Source organism: Pteropus medius, unplaced genomic scaffold (genome assembly GCF_902729225.1).
Source record: "Pteropus medius unplaced genomic scaffold, Ma_sr-lr_union100, whole genome shotgun sequence".
NCBI lineage: Eukaryota > Metazoa > Chordata > Mammalia > Chiroptera > Pteropodidae > Pteropus > Pteropus medius.
Window position 1 is genome coordinate 3,112,809 of NW_024349227.1, and position 17,179 is coordinate 3,129,987.

At 47.0% G+C, this 17,179-nt stretch overlaps 1 protein-coding gene and 1 pseudogene across 2 annotated transcripts; both read left to right on the forward strand.

Moving 5' to 3' along the window:
* Window positions 1-636: 636 nt before the first annotated feature.
* On the forward strand, window positions 637-759 carry LOC120618033 (uncharacterized; annotated as a pseudogene).
* Window positions 760-2,089: 1,330 nt separating this feature from the next.
* On the forward strand, window positions 2,090-12,416 carry FMOD (fibromodulin). Of its 2 annotated transcripts, XM_039881878.1 has the most exons (4): window positions 2,090-2,528; window positions 3,827-3,966; window positions 5,182-6,169; window positions 10,619-12,416. In XM_039881878.1, exons 2-4 carry the CDS (start codon window positions 3,868-3,870, stop codon window positions 10,768-10,770), a joined length of 1,239 nt encoding a protein of 412 aa, XP_039737812.1. In that variant the 5' UTR covers window positions 2,090-2,528; window positions 3,827-3,867; the 3' UTR covers window positions 10,771-12,416. The 2 variants fall into 2 exon arrangements, with proteins under 2 accessions (XP_039737812.1, XP_039737813.1); XM_039881879.1 differs by lacking the exon at window positions 3,827-3,966 and having other exon boundaries at window positions 2,098-2,528.
* The last annotated feature ends 4,763 nt before the right edge of the window (window positions 12,417-17,179 follow it).

Below are 17,179 nucleotides of genomic sequence, written 5' to 3' on the forward strand. Positions count from 1 at the left end.
GCTCAAACCTGTTGGAGCAACCAAAAATGCTACCTTCCTGCCACTTCTAAATTCTTCAAATTCAAATCTGAAGCTTGCTTGGGTTTTTTGTTGTTGTTATTTGTTTTTTAATAAGGAGTGTTTCAAATTTGAATCCTTGTGCATTGTTAGTAGAAATATAAAATGGTGCATCTGCTATGGAAAACTGTATGATGGTTTAAAAAAATGAAAAATAGAATTGCCATATGATTCAGCAATTCTGCTTCTGAGCATATATCCAAAATATTAAAAGCAGAGTCTCAAAGAGATATTTGTACACTGATGTTTATAGCAGCATTATTCACAATAGTGAAGAGGTAGAAGCAATCCAAATGTCCATCAATGGATGAAGTAATAAACTAAATGTAGTATATTTATACAATAGGATAGTGTAGTAAGAAAATTCTGACACATGCTACCACAAGGATGAAACTTGAGAGGATTATGCTAAGTGAAATAAGCCAGACACAAAAAGACAAATATTGTATACTTCCACCTATATGAGTTATCTAGAGTAGTCAAATTCCTAGAAACAGAAAGTAGAATAGGGGTTTCAAGGAGCTGGGGGTGAAATGGTGTGTGTGAAATGGGGAATTTTTGTTTAATGAATATAGAGTTGTCTACGGCCATGCTACCCTGAACAAGCCCGATCCCATCTGATCTCAGAAACTAAGCAGGGTCGGGCCCCGTTAGTACTAACTTGGATGGGAGACCACCTAGGAAGACCAGGTGCTGAAGGTGTAAAAAATAAAAAAAATAAGAGATTATAAGCTGACAAGGTCCTTGCAATCTGTGAGGTCAACAAAGAGTTGCCTTGCCGAAAATTAATAATAATAATAATAATAATGAATATAGAGTTTCAGTTGTGAAAGATGACAAGTTCTGGAGATTTGTTGCATGACAATGTTAATATACTTACCACTTCTGAACTGTACACATAAAAATGGTTAAGATGGTAAATTTTGTTATGTGTAATTTACCACAATTAAAAAAATAAGGGGTGTTTCTTGGATTAATTGAAGAGAGAGCATTTAGGACACATGCATCTATCTAAGCTACTGTGATTCTATGTGATCTAATTCTGAGGTTCCCAAATGTTTTCTTCCAGCCCCTGAACTCCAAATTCAGACTCATATACCTGTCAGTGTGCATCTCCACTGGAATGCCTAACAGGCTTCTCTAACTTATCACATCCAAAGTATACTTTGTACTTCTACCCAACTGTGTCTCTCCCCATCTTTCCAATGTCAGGAAATGAAGCTACCACCCGCCTGGTTGCTCAAACTGAAAATCTAGGGTTCATCCTTGATTTCCCTAACTCCCCATACCTGGTCCATCTTCAAGACTTGTCAGTTCCCTGTCTAAAAATACATTAGCCCTCTTCTACTGTACTAGGCCAATCTGCCATTTCCTCTCAATGGGCCTACTTCCACCTTGGCTTCGCTCCCCCCACAGAGCAGTCTCTCCCACGTGCCTTTAGAAATGTGAATCAGATTCTGTTGCTTCTGCTGCTTAAAACATGTTGTCTTTTACACATTTAGAATAAAAACTAAATTCATTCCATGGCCTAAAAATCCCTTCCTGATCTAGCTCCTGTTTGCTTCTCTAACCTCATCTTCCCCTGGTTTAGGGTGTCCATGCCTTTAAAAGAGGTTCCGCAGAGATCACCTCTCCCACATAGTCAGCATCAGCGGTGTCCTAGGCCAGGCACCACACATACAGCGCCTCATATAGTTCTGTTTCTACCCCGCAAGGTGTTAAGAATCCTGACTGTTGTAAGGATTAAATGAAAGTGTATGATGCTGGTGCACAGCAAGTAATCAACAAATGTTAGATCTAGTTCCTTCCTTTCCATTGCTCCAACGGTAGGGTAAAGAAAGCCTGTGGCTTAGGTAAGTCTACACTGGTCAGAAAGAGAAATGGAGCCAGGGCCAGCTGTCCTGGGTCCTGCTCTCTTACCCACTAGCTTAATCATTTGCCTGTAGGGGGCGCTTGAACCAAGAAGGGTGAATATACGGTGGAGGGGGGAAGGGGCGGGGACACAGGTCGTTGAAAGAGTTAATTAAGATGCCTCTTCCTAAATCCTGGCCCTCGCTATCCTGGCATCTGCCCTTGTGGGTTTAACGAGAAATCCAGGCACTTTGTAAACCTGCACAAATAACTTCGAGGGCGCCACTAACTCATTCCGCAGAAGGAGACCCAGAGCTGCCAAGGCTTCAGGGAAGATAGTGAGTGGAAGGTGGTTTTTACAGGCTGGGGCAGACAGAAGGATTTTGCGCGGTTGAGTGTGAGCTCCGCCCCTGCAGCAGAGCCGAAAAAGCCCGGATCCGGGCTCTTCGGCCCCTCTCTTCACAATATTTGATTAGGAATTTGGGGGCGGGCCCCTGGCCTGGCACAGACTCGGACACTCTCAGTAGACACTCTCACTCCTGCTCTCTCACACGCACTTTCTCCAACCCAAGGAGGCCAGACAGAGGGACGTGGTCACTCTCTGAAAAGTTCAACAGCAGGTAAGTGTAATAATTTCACTTCAGTTTTTGTGCCTTGTGGTTCCATGAAGAAGATGAAGGAAAGGGGCCGGGAAATAGGGAGAGGACAGCAAGGAAGAGTCATTCTTCACTGTCTCTGGGCCATGACCCCAGGATGCTAGAGAGGGCAAAGGGGGAGCAGTAAGAAGAGGTTCCAACATGTTACCTTTGTCCAGCAGCTCCTTTCTGGTTGTTGGGGGAACCTCCAGTTCTCAGGCATGAAAGAGCAAAGGACCAGGTACTAGGGAGCTAGCTCTGCCCTACAGTATACTATTCACAAATGCCACCATCCTAGCCCTGTGTCCCTGCATTCTCTCTTATAGAGGGGTCGTGGAACCTGATGCTGCTATGGGGAGGGGGGAGTTTTGTGTATTGTTTCTGAGTGTGTGTATGTGTGTGTGTGTTGCTAGGGTGAAAGGGAGAGAATAAGAAGCATTAAGAGTTGACCATGTCCAGGGAGTTGTGAAGTGGAAGTCCAGTCTAGGGTGGGGATGGTTCTGGTGTGACCTCAATTCTGATAGGAGGGAAAGATGGTTCTCTAGAGTGGCTAAATGAAAGGATAATCGTAACTCCTGAGTAAGCCTCCCAACTCACAGTGTGCCAGTCCTAGAAACTTTCCACCTCACAGAACTCTGAGCACAGGAGGGTCTCTAGCATTAGGGGGGAATTTAAGAGTATATGGCCCTGGAGCAACATTGCTAAGAGATGGGGGTGGAGAAAGGAGAAGCATAAGGTCCCCACCAAACCCAGTCAGCAGTCAGGGCTCCTAAGGAGAGGTCAGAGTACGCAGGGTGGAAAGCTGAATCTTGAAGAGGAAGGTGGCTTTTGCCTGCCAAAATGCCCGGTCTGGAAGGAGAAATGGAGACAGAGGCTCACTGTGCCAGCCTCCAGACAGCCACCTTGGTCCTGCAGCAGGCCAGGGCTGTGCATGGAAAAATGTGCTGTTGGCAGTGGGCCGTTCCACCAGTCTTCTCTCCTGTCCAGAGCCAGGGCCCAGCCGGCGTGCCCATGCACTGGGCCATTGGATCGGCTTCTCAGCAACACTGTGGACTCTTTGTTTGAGGCCTCGGGCTGCCTGAGAAGAAGCCAGGGGCGCCTCTCCTCTGCAGCCCAGAGACTGATGGGGTGAAGCCGGCTGAAGGGAGCCACTTTCCAGGGACAGAGAAGTCTGGGAGGGGTGGTAGCCAGAAGTTGACAAGATTGTCATAGTCAGGATACTTCCCAATAGTTCACTGGATTTGATGTTGGCTTTTAGACTCCTTTCTTTCTCCTGTCCACAGTTGCCAACCCCAGCAAGGCCCAACAGCAACATGAGGGATATATGAGACTTTTCCGGACGAAGAAAGGTTCTAAGGTTTTCCCACCCAAGGGTGACACTCACACCTCTGGAAGATGCCCATTGTTCACAGGGCATCTGGCTGTAGGTATTCAGAGTAAGGTGCCTAGGACCGATATGCTACCCTCTGGTCCCTCATCTTCTATACCTTCAGCTGCCCTCTCAGATGACACCAAGCCCACATTTCTCTTCGGGCTTACCTGTTCTCATCTCACCGCATATAAGCTCAAAGGCAACAGGCTGATGGCAGTGTGGAGGCCTCAGTATGGAGCCTGGTAATCCAAATGTCATCACGGGAAGCTTGAGATGGGAGAGGGGATGCCAGAATCCCATTATTAAGCCATATTCCCTTGGGCATACTTGAGAGTCTTTAATTCCTGTTCCCTTTTTTGGTGTTCTTCATTCATTTCTCTCTTGGCCCCACATGGCTCTTGCATAATATCCATGGTGGAGCATGCAGAGTGCTGACACTTTACTGGACACCAGAGAGGACAGCCAAGTGGACTGACTCAGACTCCATGCACTCAACCACTCTAGAAGATAAGTGCCATATCTAGGTGCCAGTGTCCCCAGTCTGGAGGGGATCTATAACTGTTATATGAAAACCCTGTGCCTGCCAAGTTCATGTGTAGCCACAAACTGCTAACCCATGAATTGTCTTACCCAGCAGACTGTTCTAGATGCTAGCACTTTGGAAGGTAGCCCAAGCCTCACGGCGGCTGCAGAGGGACCACACCCCTCCCCAAAGACTCAAAACCAGAGACCAAAAAATCTTTCAGAAGTAGTTCAGATCTTCCCCTTTGTGGGCTCAAGCCACTTCTGGAGGTTTCCCAGAGACATGGCTTTTTCCTTGGATTCTTGGAAAATATTATTTCCCTGGGGAGTCCCACCCAGACATGAATTCTGGCCTGAAGAGCACCCCACCCCCATTCCACAGGGATTGATATGGGGTCTCCAGCTGCCGCATCAGAACCTTCAGGTTGCTAGAGACTCCAATGGGTCTACCCCTCTACAAAATGCAATGACCCCCATTTGAGTTTCTTTTAATCTCAAAGACTGCTTCTGTGACTTTATGACCAGGAGAAAGTGCGCCTAGCTCCCCTCAGATAGCCAAGGTCCACCTGGACCAAGTGTGCAGAGCTGGCCCTGGAAGGAGGCACGGAAGAAGTGAGAATAAGTCTCCTGCTCTCAGACGTTTGGTGCTAAGATCTGCACAGCTCAAAGCCTAAGGCTCACTCATTCTGCCTCCCTAGAGTTTCACTCATACCTGCTTGTTCTGTTCTCTCTCCCTTCCTGCAGAGACACAAAATGCAGTGGACCTCCATCCTGCTGCTGGCAGGGCTCTGCTCCTTCTCCCGGGCCCAGTATGACGAAGACCCCCACTGGTGGTTCCACTACCTCCGCAGCCAGCAGTCCACCTACTATGATCCCTATGATCCTTACCCTTATGAGCCCTATGAGCCTTACCCTTATGGGGTGGAGGAAGGTCCAGCCTATGCCTACGGCGCTCTACCCCCACCAGACCCCCGTGACTGTCCCCAGGAGTGCGACTGCCCACCCAACTTTCCCACAGCCATGTACTGTGACAATCGCAACCTCAAGTACTTGCCCTTCGTCCCCTCCCGCATGAAGTATGTCTACTTCCAGAACAACCAGATCTCCTCCATCCAGGAAGGCGTCTTTGACAATGCCACGGGGCTGCTCTGGATTGCTCTCCATGGCAACCAGATCACTAGTGATAAAGTGGGCAAGAAAGTCTTCTCTAAGCTGAGGCACCTGGAGCGGCTGTACCTGGACCACAACAACCTGACCAGGATGCCCGGCCCGCTGCCTCGATCCCTGAGAGAGCTCCATCTTGACCACAACCAGATCTCACGGGTCCCCAACAATGCTCTGGAGGGGCTGGAGAACCTCACAGCCTTGTACCTCCAACACAATGAAATCCAGGAAGTGGGCAGTGCTATGAGAAGCCTTCGGTCATTGATCTTGCTGGACTTGAGTTACAACCACCTTCGGAAGGTGCCTGATGGACTGCCCTCAGCCCTTGAGCAGCTGTACCTGGAGCACAACAACGTCTACTCCATGCCCGACAGCTACTTTCGGGGGTCACCAAAGCTGCTGTATGTGCGGCTGTCCCACAACAGTCTCACCAACAATGGCCTGGCCTCCAACACTTTCAATTCCAGCAGCCTCCTTGAGCTTGACCTCTCCTACAACCAGCTGCAGAAGATCCCCCCGGTCAACACCAACCTGGAGAACCTCTACCTCCAAGGCAATAGGATCAATGGTGAGAACTTGACAAATGGGCATGGGGAGTGGCTGTGGATTTCATTGGAAAGATACTATTCTAAGTGCTAGAGGCAACAGAAAAAAAAATAGCAGTAGTATAACCAAAGAGCACAAACGAAGCAACCTGAAAACCTAGCCTTACACTTACACTAAATGGCAGTGTTAAGAAAATTCAGTGGGGTGTGGGTTGATTTGGAAGAAGACTTCCCAGAAGAGGTAAGTTTCAATCTAGGTCTTGAGAGATAAGTGGGCATGGGCTGGAGGAACCCAGGACTAACCCATTCTGGGAAGAGGAATTGCCACAAAGGAAGCAGCCATTGAAGTGCCCTCAGCCAATAGGGGACAGCCAGGAAATTCATATTTCTGAGAGGAAGGAGTTATGCATTGAGGAGCAGTGAGAGATGATTATGGAAAGGTTTGGGAGGGGGCACTTCATAGAGAGGGGCATTCGAGTTGAACTTCTAGGGTCCATCCCAGGAGGAAGGTGGGCTAAGAAACCAGAGCACCTGTACCTCCTCACTGACCCAGAAGAGGATGAGCTCTCTGTTCTCACATGATCTATTCCTGCCACTACAGCCTGGTCTTGTGTTTTGGTGTATGTTTGTTTTTCAAACATAACAGCTGGTGGACAAGAATGTGCAGCCTCTCAGAGCTGAAGGCAGTACTTGTTCCAGTCAGTTCTCTCTGGAGTACAAGGAGCTCCTGGAGGCAGGGTAGAGATCCCCCTAGGGTGACATGAGCCTGACCACCACAAAGCCCTGGAATGGTGGGCAAGGACACTGGGCTTCTTGTTTTCCAAGCACTTCCCTGCAGATACCTAAAGGAACCAAAAGAGGTGCCTTTCTGCCTCTAAGAACTAAAATACTTATTTCAGATTGGATTGTCTAGTTGCTTTTCAGCTCCCGCTCAGAATCTTGTGTTCAGAATGTGTTTGCATTACTCTGGAGACTCTGATGTCTTAATCCCAGCTGGAAGGTCCTATGACAGCATTTAACCTCACTTCCCTTGTCAGCACAATCCTCTTCTCCCTGGGGAAAGAAGGAGTCATTAATGACCACTTACAAAACGCTTTGAAGTGGAACCTGCTGAGAGTTAACAGCACCGATAGGGACTGAGTCCTCACCCTGTCCCTCTCAATCCTTTTTCTCTCTGTGCTCAGGGAATAAATCACTCATTTGGCAAGATGTTAATGAGCTTGGCAGCCCTCTGAGTGAGAGCGGCACCAGTCCCAGAGGTTGGCTGACAGTGGGTGAGAAAGGTGAAGAAGTGTCTGGTCCTGTAGGTTGAAGTGCAAGACACCATCACGTACAGTGCAAACTGTTTTGTCTTTAAAGTCTTTCTTTCTTTGGGGGTTTTCTTTTTACGAGGGGGCAGTTCTCAAAGGGTTTGACATTTACCCATAAGTGCCCATCATCCCACCAGAAGTCACCACTACTTACTTGCCACCCACTCTGAGTCCAAGAGGACTGTGACATCAGAAATGTCCTAGTGTATGCAGTGCTTCATTAGAGTTTGACCCTGAGAATGTGACAGGAAAGAGCAGCTGTCATGGGAGAGAACCTATTAATTATTGCCTAACTACACAATTAGAGAAACTTGGGGTGGGAATAGCTCCATCACAGCAACTGTCACCACTCTGTCTTCATTCGGAACCACATCTGCTGCTCACATCTGAGGTACTCCACCTCTTCCAAAAGCTCTACTGAAGATAAAATTACTTCAGTAAAGTGTCTCAAGGTCATGCAAGAAAGTTCTCCCTTAAGTCAAACAACCAAAAAAATCTTCAGTGTCTGCTCCAATTCCCTTATTGTGTAATTTAAACCAAATCCTCTTTATCTAGACATCGGTCTCTCTCTTAGTCTTCTCTTTAAGCAAAATAATATCAATTTCTTATTTTTCTAAATTGGAAAGTGCTTAGTCCAGGTCTGAGCACATAATTGAAAAATTAATGCATGATTACTATTATTATTCGATTTTCTTATTGCCACTTTGAAGTTGACAGGCATAATTTTATTTTATTTTACTTTTTTCATTGCAAAGCTGGGGAAACTGAGACACAGAGAAGGAAAAGCAGTCTCTCCAGGTCACCTAGACTAGGTAGTGTAGCACCCTGAACAAACCTGCTTTCAATGTCCAAGGACCTAGAGTCGGCGTCTCTGGCTAAGAACATGAGGAGCACTTCTCTGATTCAGACCACCATCAGGGAAGACAGGAGCCCCTCTCCTAGGGTGAACGAAAGGAAGATCTCCCTGCACATCCAGTCAGGGACAGGGGTAGGAGTGGTGAAGGTGAGATCAAAGCAACCCTCTGAGAGAGGATCCAAAAGGACAGGAACTAAAGGGTGTGCAGGGGAAAAGGCCCATTCTCTCCCTCTCCTTCCTTCTTCCATTAGCATCTCCCTTAGTTTTTCCAGCCTGGCAACAGCAAGGGAACACAGCTAGGAATGTTATTCAGTAGCTTGGAGATCCAGTGGAGCAGGGCGGGTACGCCAGTAGGAATTTGGAAAGACTTATGTCAGTATTTAATCTGGGCTGGAAAGTGTCCTCAGAATCTCCAAACAGAAGCCTTGTCTATTCATGGGCTTGGGGAAGACACACAGGATGGCTCACAGGGCCCAACATGTGGATAGAATCTACATACACCATGTGTCCAGCAGCCCCCAAGTACTCCGTATTTATATATGCAGAGTTGGAGGCCAGGATTTGAGTAGATAGTCTGAGGGCTCCAGGCAGGAGTAGAGAATCTATCTTGGGACCTCTAGCACTCCCAAATAGGGTTGGGACATATACTGGGTCACTTTACTTCTCCCCAGCCCACCCCACTCCACCCTTTTTATACAGACATCATAGACCCAGCTCCTGGCTTTCACTCTGCCCCCAACCTGCCCACCCAGAGGTTACTCGATCTATTCCCTGGTAACAGAAAGGAAACATCCAAAAGCATTTCAGATTTTCTCACACCCCTACCCCAATACTCTCCAAAGAAGGGTATTTCTCATTTCCCCACTCTTCCCGGCATCTCATTATTCTTTGAGGCTGGATTTTCTGTCTTACATTTATAGTACAAGTTAAGGCTATGGCCTCACCCCATTTCTCAGTCAGTTCTTAATGAGAGTGAAAACCATCGATAGTGGTAATTTAAAAACGTGTTTTTCATCAGCTTAAGCTCTTTAATATTGTCTTCCTTGCTACCTTTATTTTCATCCCCCATAACCTCTCCCTCCACGACACCCTCCCTGGTTGCCCCTGGGGAAACAGAAAGCTTTCCTCCCACTCCCGCTGCCCAGCCCCTGGCCACCAGGGCAAGCTGAGGAGCGCCTCCGATAAATGAAAAAGCAAGCCCCACTCTGGGTTTGCCTGCATGTTATGGCTATTGAGATGTGCTGTGATCCTACCCTTAAGACCAGATGGGGACTGTTTCTCACACAAGTGACCTTCCTGAAGGAGCCGAAGAGGCCTCAGAGCTTTTCAGTGGTGACTTTTGTTGTCCCTGCTGGAGTTTTAACTACGTTCTTGAAAATATCTTTTCAAGTTCCTGATACAGTAGACTTGAGACAGAGGTGATTGATTTGTCTAAGAGGCAATTTGAAGAAGAGGGTGAAAGGCAGCAGAATGATTTATGTTAAAACCAATTATCTTACCTACTAGGATTATGTGGTTTGAGGAGAAAGCTTCAAAATGGAAGAAATTCTTTAGAGTTGTTTTTTTTTTTTTAGAGAGAGATTTTTTTAAAAGAGGTAAACCATAATCATATAAAATGCAGGAGGCAGAGGGAATTACATATTTGACTTTTGAGGTCCATAGCAGCCCCATCCGTCTGTCTGTGAATTTCCATCTCCTTGAATCTCAGACCCTTGCTCACTCAATCCTCCGGCAGTACTTGGAAGGGAGACATGTAACCCCTCGAAGCTCTGGCACGCAGAGACACCTGTCTCTGCCCAAGCGTTCTCGCTTTAATTTCCTGCCACTTTCTCTATCTGCAAAGAGTCAGGAGATATTCCAGATTTAAGTCCGTCCATTTTTCTAGTCTTCCTTCTCAAAGCAATTCAGCAAAGCTCTCCCTCTCCAAAAGCAATCAAGTACTTCAAAGCTGCTAATGAGAGTCTTTAATTACCTTGTGCTTCCTTCCGCCGCACACAGAGGGAAGAGATCAGGTCTGGTGGAAGAACACTCAAAGACGCTACGGGGTCTACAGAGTACCATCCAGGCTGGCTGGGTAGGAGGCGGAGCAGCGGAGCAGCAGAGGCCCCACTCTGTCCCTTGTTTTGCCCCTAGTGGTGTAAGTCAGTGTGACTCCGATCTTGGAAAACGCCTGCCCCACCCAGCCAAGTTCCAGCCCTCGGAACAAAGTATTTAGGCAGTTTCAAAGAAGCTGTCTGGCCTTGCTGTGGATCTGGGTCCCCGATTCCGGCTCCCCTCACCCACCCCCGCCCCTCTTGTCTCCGCAGAGTTCTCCATCAGCAGCTTCTGCACGGTGGTGGACGTCGTGAACTTCTCGAAGCTGCAGGTGCTGCGCCTGGACGGGAACGAGATCCAGCGCAGCGCAATGCCGGCGGACGCGCCCCTCTGCCTGCGCCTGGCCAGCCTCATCGAGATCTGAGCGGCCCTCGCACTTGGTGCCGGGCCCAGAGCCCCCACGCCCCATTACATTTGGCTTGATGGTTTGGTTTGGCTTTTGCGGGAAGGTCTAGGACCGACCATATGACAGAACTCCATGGGCTCCCCTCTGTAATCTTCCCTGTAGGCAGGGTCAGGTGGGATGAGGGGACAGGCAGCCTATGCTGAGGGACAAGACCCAAACTCTTTTCCAGGACAGAGGTGGCAGCAGAGAGAATAATCCCTCACATCAGAAATCTCACTACCCTTAAGTTCTTTCCCAAGATCTAGTGTCCTGAACTTTAGAAGTCGCTTGGCCATAGCACATAACCTCCTTTCCCAAAACCCCAGACTCTGAAAGGGGCGCCCGGCAGCTCTCCCTCAGGCCAGCCTGGTCATGCAGTTCCTCTGGGCTCGCAGTCACTGCTCCTCAGAATATACCTCTTGCCCAACTGCCTCCTCCTAAGTCCACCTCATCTACTCCACAAACATCTGTTCTATGCCTTAGGCAGAGGCAGGGGACCCCAAGGCATGTGGGCATCTGCCTGTGCAGAGAACCTTCACTTGTATCTGAGGTTGGAAGAACATCAAGAGTCACCTTTGCACCTCCCTAACCTCGCTCACTGAAAGCCACCAGACTGGAGGTTGCCAGTATGATGATGATATTCAGGGCCTGAAGTGGGAAGAGATGACCAACCTTGGGCTTAGATAAATGTGTGGAGCTGTACTTTAGCAGCTGGCAGTTCTTTGAAGGTGGCTCAGACTTTACAAGAGGAAAGTCCAGATTGAATCGCTGGATTGAGGAGGCAGCCCCAATCATTCCATGCTTGCCTAGCAGTCTGCACTGCCAACAGCTCCCTACTTGGGTCTTTATCCTCAAAGGTGGAGACTGTGGTTCAGAAAGCATGAGGATGGTAGTTTGTCCTCTCCTCTTCTCCAAGCAGGAATGTCTACATCCTGATGGGAGAGACAGACGCCAACCAGCTCTGGACTTGCCCGCTAGCCCAAAGGAGGAGGCTGTGGTTGGTTTGTATTAATTTGTCCCAAGGCCATAGTTAATAGTACCAGCTCTGGCTAGAGATGCTCACTGGGTTCGTGAAGCCCAGCAGGCAGCCAACTCCTGCCTGAGCTGAGCATAAAACCCTCTGCTTTCCCATCCCTGAGCTACATCCTCATTACTTAAGATGGCTGTCACTTTATAGCTTAGCAAGAGAGCATTGGGTTCTTCTGTTTCTGAAAGGTAATGTTGCCTGGGGCCTAACCCTCCTTCTCTTTGGGGCATCACAGGGATGGAGCCGTCTGGGCAGCTGGGCCAGAGACTGCTGGAGGAGAGCTGGCCCTTGTCTGGCTCCTGCCAAGATGCCATTATGTCCCTGATCCTGTGTGTGCTTTAAAGCGGCTTCCCCAAGAAGCAAAGCGGGGATCCTTGGTCTATGTTCTTGGTTCCAGACCCTGAAATCCACAAAAGCCAAACCAGCTCATTTCAACAAAAGAGCTCTGATGTGAGGGGCAAGGCTGCTTCGTGCCCCAGGGCTCTTCAGAAAGCGTCTGCATGTGAACGCCATCATGCCTCTATAAAGGATCCTTATTACAGGAAAAGCATGAGTGGTGGCTAACCTGACCAATAAAGTTATTTTACAATTGCATCTACAAGAATGGAGTCATTAAAGGCAGTCACAGAAAAGTTACTTTTACGAGATCTAGTGGGGTCGCATAGGTCTCAGACAGGAAGAACTCATTTTCTCATCTATTCTGCTTGGGCGGATGTAGCTAAGGGGTTTTTAAAAATCTCGTTAGCATACTTTGCATTGGAAGTTCTTTAAGTCTAACTTCAATTTATCTAGCTACACATTTCTTTACGTTTGGTCCCCTAGAGATAAAGAAGAACTGCTTTTTTTTTTCAATCATTCTAACATTTTCTCCTTCAACCATCCTCCTCTGTCAACCCAGTAATTCTGAGTCTTGGCTGGTCCTGAGCGTTATCTTAACCTCTCCTGCCCTCTAATGGCAAATGTGCAGAACCCGGGCAAGCTGAACATTGCAAAGCCCACCTGGGCCTGGAAAAGGAAAACAAGCCTTCAGCCTCCCATCTTTTCTTTCATTCATCCTCTCCATATACATTTCTCAAAAGCCTTTTAATGCCAGATGTTTAGCAAATGTTATAGAAGTTAAGAGGGCAGACTAGGCTTGTGCTTTCAGAACAATCTATTTTCCAATAGAGAAATAACTGATATTTGTTGAGTGCTAATATATTCTGTGAAATTCTGTACCAAGAATGTTACAAATGTTGTAACTTCATCTGAAGCCAGAGTAAAATAATTTGATTATAAGTCTCTGGAGCAAGAGTTAGGCAGGAATGTGAGTGTGTAAAAGATCAGAAGGAAACCATGACTTTACACACGGGCCTCTCTGCAAGGACAGTATGTTCAGTACATCATGAAGGAGGTGGAGACATGGACATACAGGCAGGTATCCAGCCAAGATAAAAGGAAGTATCCTCTGCCTCTCAGTTTTGCTTCTTAGCAGCTCCCATGAACATCCCAACCAAGACAGAGCAGGGGAAAGAATCACAGCCAGGCCCAGCTCTGCTGCAAGGCTGCCCTCCTTTTTAAATCCCGTGCTTCTCAAGAGCACTGACTACCCATCAGGCTCCAGGCTCTGTTGGCCCTTTCCCTTTAGGTACCATTTGATCAGTACTCATTGTGTGCTAGGTGCTTTCCTTATGTTACCTCATTAGCGTTCCTAACCATGCTCTATGCCAGAGGTACTGTGATTTTCACTATTTTACAGATGAGGAGACTGAGGCACAAAGAGGCTGAGATCACCCAGGAAGGAAGCATCAAGGCCAGGATCTGACCCCAGGCCATCTATCTCCCCGCCTGTCAATCTTGCTAAACTGTTTCTACTGTGCAATCCTGGAGAGCCCTGTGTTACCAGTGTACGTAGGACAGCTGGAGGATGGAGAGGCTTGGCAGTAGTGGAGGGAGGCCATCTGACTTTATTTTTGTGGACCTAAATTTATTCTGCAAGCATTCACAGTGCCTTTATGAATTTTCCAATTCAAATTCATTCTTCATCAATAAGTGTTTACTGAGCATCCTTGGGCAGAACTGGGGATACTGCAGAGAACAAAAACAAACATCCCCTGCCCTTGGGGGCTTTATGGTCTATGATGAACAATGAACAACAACAACAACAACAACAACAAAATCACTCCAGGGAGTGTGTAGTTAATTACAAACTGAGAAAGAGCTGTGAGGGAGACAAGCGCATGTGTCTACACAAGGATTCTCAAGGAGCCTGGCCTAGACTGGAGGTTTAGGCTTAGGGACTCAGATATGGAGGGAGAGTGTAGTTATCCAGAAGAGGAGATGGGAGGGGCAGTCCAGCAAAGATAACAACATGTATAAACACTCTAATGCCGAAGGAAGCTTCAAGATGTTGGGGGAAAAAAAAGAATGAGGAAAAGATTTTCAAAGGATGAGGCTGGAGCTGCAGGCAAGGGTAAAACCAGCTATTTATTGCCTACCAATATCCCCAACGCTCGAGGTGTCCAAGGGCCTTTGTTCGCAGTCTCATAGTTCTGCCTTCCAGCCACCAGTGGGCAGCATCTCTCTTAGCACCCGTTTGAGGCTTTTCTGAAACTTAAAAGGCTTTCTCACAATCTGCTCTGATTAACACCTACCCTCACTGGACACCCACCAAAAATCAAGACTCCAGAAGGCACGGCGTGACCGCGGGTCTTGACCTCGTGTGCTGTGGACCCCTTTGGCAATCTGATGAAGTCTACAGATCTCTTCTTAAAACGTTTTTAAAGGCATAGAATAAAATGTATAGGATTACAAAAGAAAGAAATTACAATGAAATACAGTTAAAATGTAAATATATATAAATTTTTATATAGTATATACATATTTATTATTAATGCACTAAATAACAAGATCTAGCAATAAGTCTAATTAACTACGGTCATGTCAAAGTGTTGATAAGCCTAAATGGCATTTCAAATTATTTTCAATAACCATATGTGATATAAAAACACTTATGACTTCAGTTGGTGACAAAGTCTCAGGTACTGCTAACACTGCTGCGGTGTCACCTTCATCATTGAAGGGAATGCTAAATTTTAGTTAGCTGCGTGAAAAATAAATATACAGTGTTTTCTCATAGAAGTTCAGGGATCTCTCTAAGTTAAGCCATGAAAAGACAGGCAGAAACCTGGATCTTAGAGAAAGACAGGAAGAGAAGGCAAGTCATGGTCTTTTCTCTTTCTGAGCACAGCTCAATCACTCGACATATTTTTACTGTATGTAAAACCCTAAGCCAGACAATGTATCACTAGTTGGTACTTTTAGGATATGAGTGTAGAGCTCTCAAGGTACTTGATGTGGAGTTTGGTGGAGAGAATAACATTTATTTTGCCTTAGCCACTTATAAGACATTTAGTTGATTTGAAAACCCATGAGGCAGTCTGATGTAAGTGTCGAAGGAAATATATGGACAAAATATCTCTTTATTCTTTTTGAAGAGGAAAGAATAATGAGGGTTGGGGTGGCCAGCAAAGCTCAGGAGCAGCCCCAAGCACCCTCTCGGGGGGAGGGAGAGTGCTGGGAACCCCTCCTTTATTTGCGAGCTCAGCCATTCATTCCACCAAGCACTTGGATGCAGGGTCTACAACTGAAGTGTGTCATCAGGAGACTCAGTATCCTGTGTAGACCCTCTCAGACTCTTCTAGAAAGTACTCTGCCTCAAACAGGCTGATGGAAGCTCCTACCACCAGCTGAGCCTCTGGGTGACCCAGGCCACCATGCTGTGCCCAGTGAGAGCAAACACATTGCTCAATCCCAAGGCAGTCCAAATTTCCAGAGTAGCAATCCTTCCTGGAAACTAGGCCACGCTCTGGGGACAGAACCCACATATGCTTTGAGTAGGACAGACACAAGAGATTGAACCAAATCCTTGGCTTCCCCATGTAGTCCAGGGAGCAGAAAAAGGAAGGAAACCAGCATAAAAAGGCTGAAATGGAAAAAAGAAGCGAGCAGACCCTGCCCCATAATGCTGGGCTCCAACGAAAACTGCCAACAGTAAACATGAATGTGCTGCTCCCACATGTCCGGGTTGCCAGCTACATTTTGAAGAGAATGAACAGAATTACACTTGACCCAGTTTAAGAAATAATAACAGGAAATGGGTCAGAGTCCCAAGAGAAGATAAGGAGACCTACCTACATAAGCAAAAGCTTTGAAAAGCACTAGGGGTGATCTCAAACACTCCTAAAACCCACCAGAAAAGGACATCCCACCCTAATAATCCCCACATCAACTTCATGGGTGCCATACAGAGCCATGGATCTTGGCAAAATAAGACTCCGGAGATAGGTTGGGACAATAGCAGATGCATGCTATTGGTGCCAGGCTTAGCCAGCAGTTCTATAAGTAAATATGTCAGAGATTAGGGCTAACAATTGCAGTTTGCACAAGAATATGTGGGAAAAGCTATTCCAGGGAAGAAGTCACAAAACCCAAATCCTAAAGGAGAACAAGATATATGTGGTCAGGGAGTCAGGGCCATAATCAGCCCTAAACCCAGGAGAAAAGGTGAGTCAGGGAATACGATCATGGCAACGTGGGCGTGCATCCCTGATGACTGCAGCCCAGTGCGAGTGTCAGGTGCCGCTTCCTGACCCATCCTCACATGTGGATGCTCTCAGTCCACAGGCACCTTAAAAGTATGAAAGCATCTCTCACTGGCCTTGGTGATCACATTTTCTGAACCAACAATTATAACACATTTCACTAAATATGCCTGTCTTCATGGGACCATGAAACAGAATATTTAAAAACATTTGTGTCCTAACAAGTCTAAGACATGCAATCAATAAAAACTACTTGGAGGTCAGACTGTCAGAGGGAGGCATTGTGCCAGTCCCAATTCTTAGGCTGCAAGCAATAGAAATTGAATTTAGCTGATTTAAGTAGAAAAGGAATTCATTTTTTTGTTTGTTTGTTGCCCCTTTAAGGGGGTGTCATATCAGGTCACTCACAAAATCTCTGGGAGGGCTCTAGAACCAAGTGTGAGGGACAAGCAGCCAAAAACAATGCCCAAGACCATGTCCATAAAGACCCCCCCAGCCACCACTCCCAAGGTACAGACACAGCGAGCGGCTGGCTCCACCAACGCTGCCAGCTATGGATAGTGAATGCTTCATGGGAACCATAGCTGCTCTTACCTGTGGAATCTGGATGTAGCTGGATCACTGCCCTACCCTCATCAGGGTGGATTCCACAGGCACTTTCTTTTGCATGTCACTAATTTTCAATGCAAGTTTACGCTGGCAGAACCAAGTCATGTGCTAGTAAGGCTGGGAAAGTGAGCGCCAGCATACTCATCCTAAATAGTCGAAGTCAGGCTGT

What these genes read in the sequence shown, in the direction of transcription:
- FMOD (XM_039881878.1), top strand. Translation starts at nt 3,868, where the DNA reads ATGAGACTTTTCCGGACGAAGAAAGGTTCTAAGGTTTTCCCACCCAAG. An exon ending in TGTTCACAGGGCATCTGGCT is followed by an intron (nt 3,967 to 5,181) that starts GTAGGTATTCAG and finishes CCCTTCCTGCAG; the next exon opens with AGACACAAAATGCAGTGGAC. An exon ending in CCAAGGCAATAGGATCAATG is followed by an intron (nt 6,170 to 10,618) that starts GTGAGAACTTGA and finishes TTGTCTCCGCAG; the next exon opens with AGTTCTCCATCAGCAGCTTC.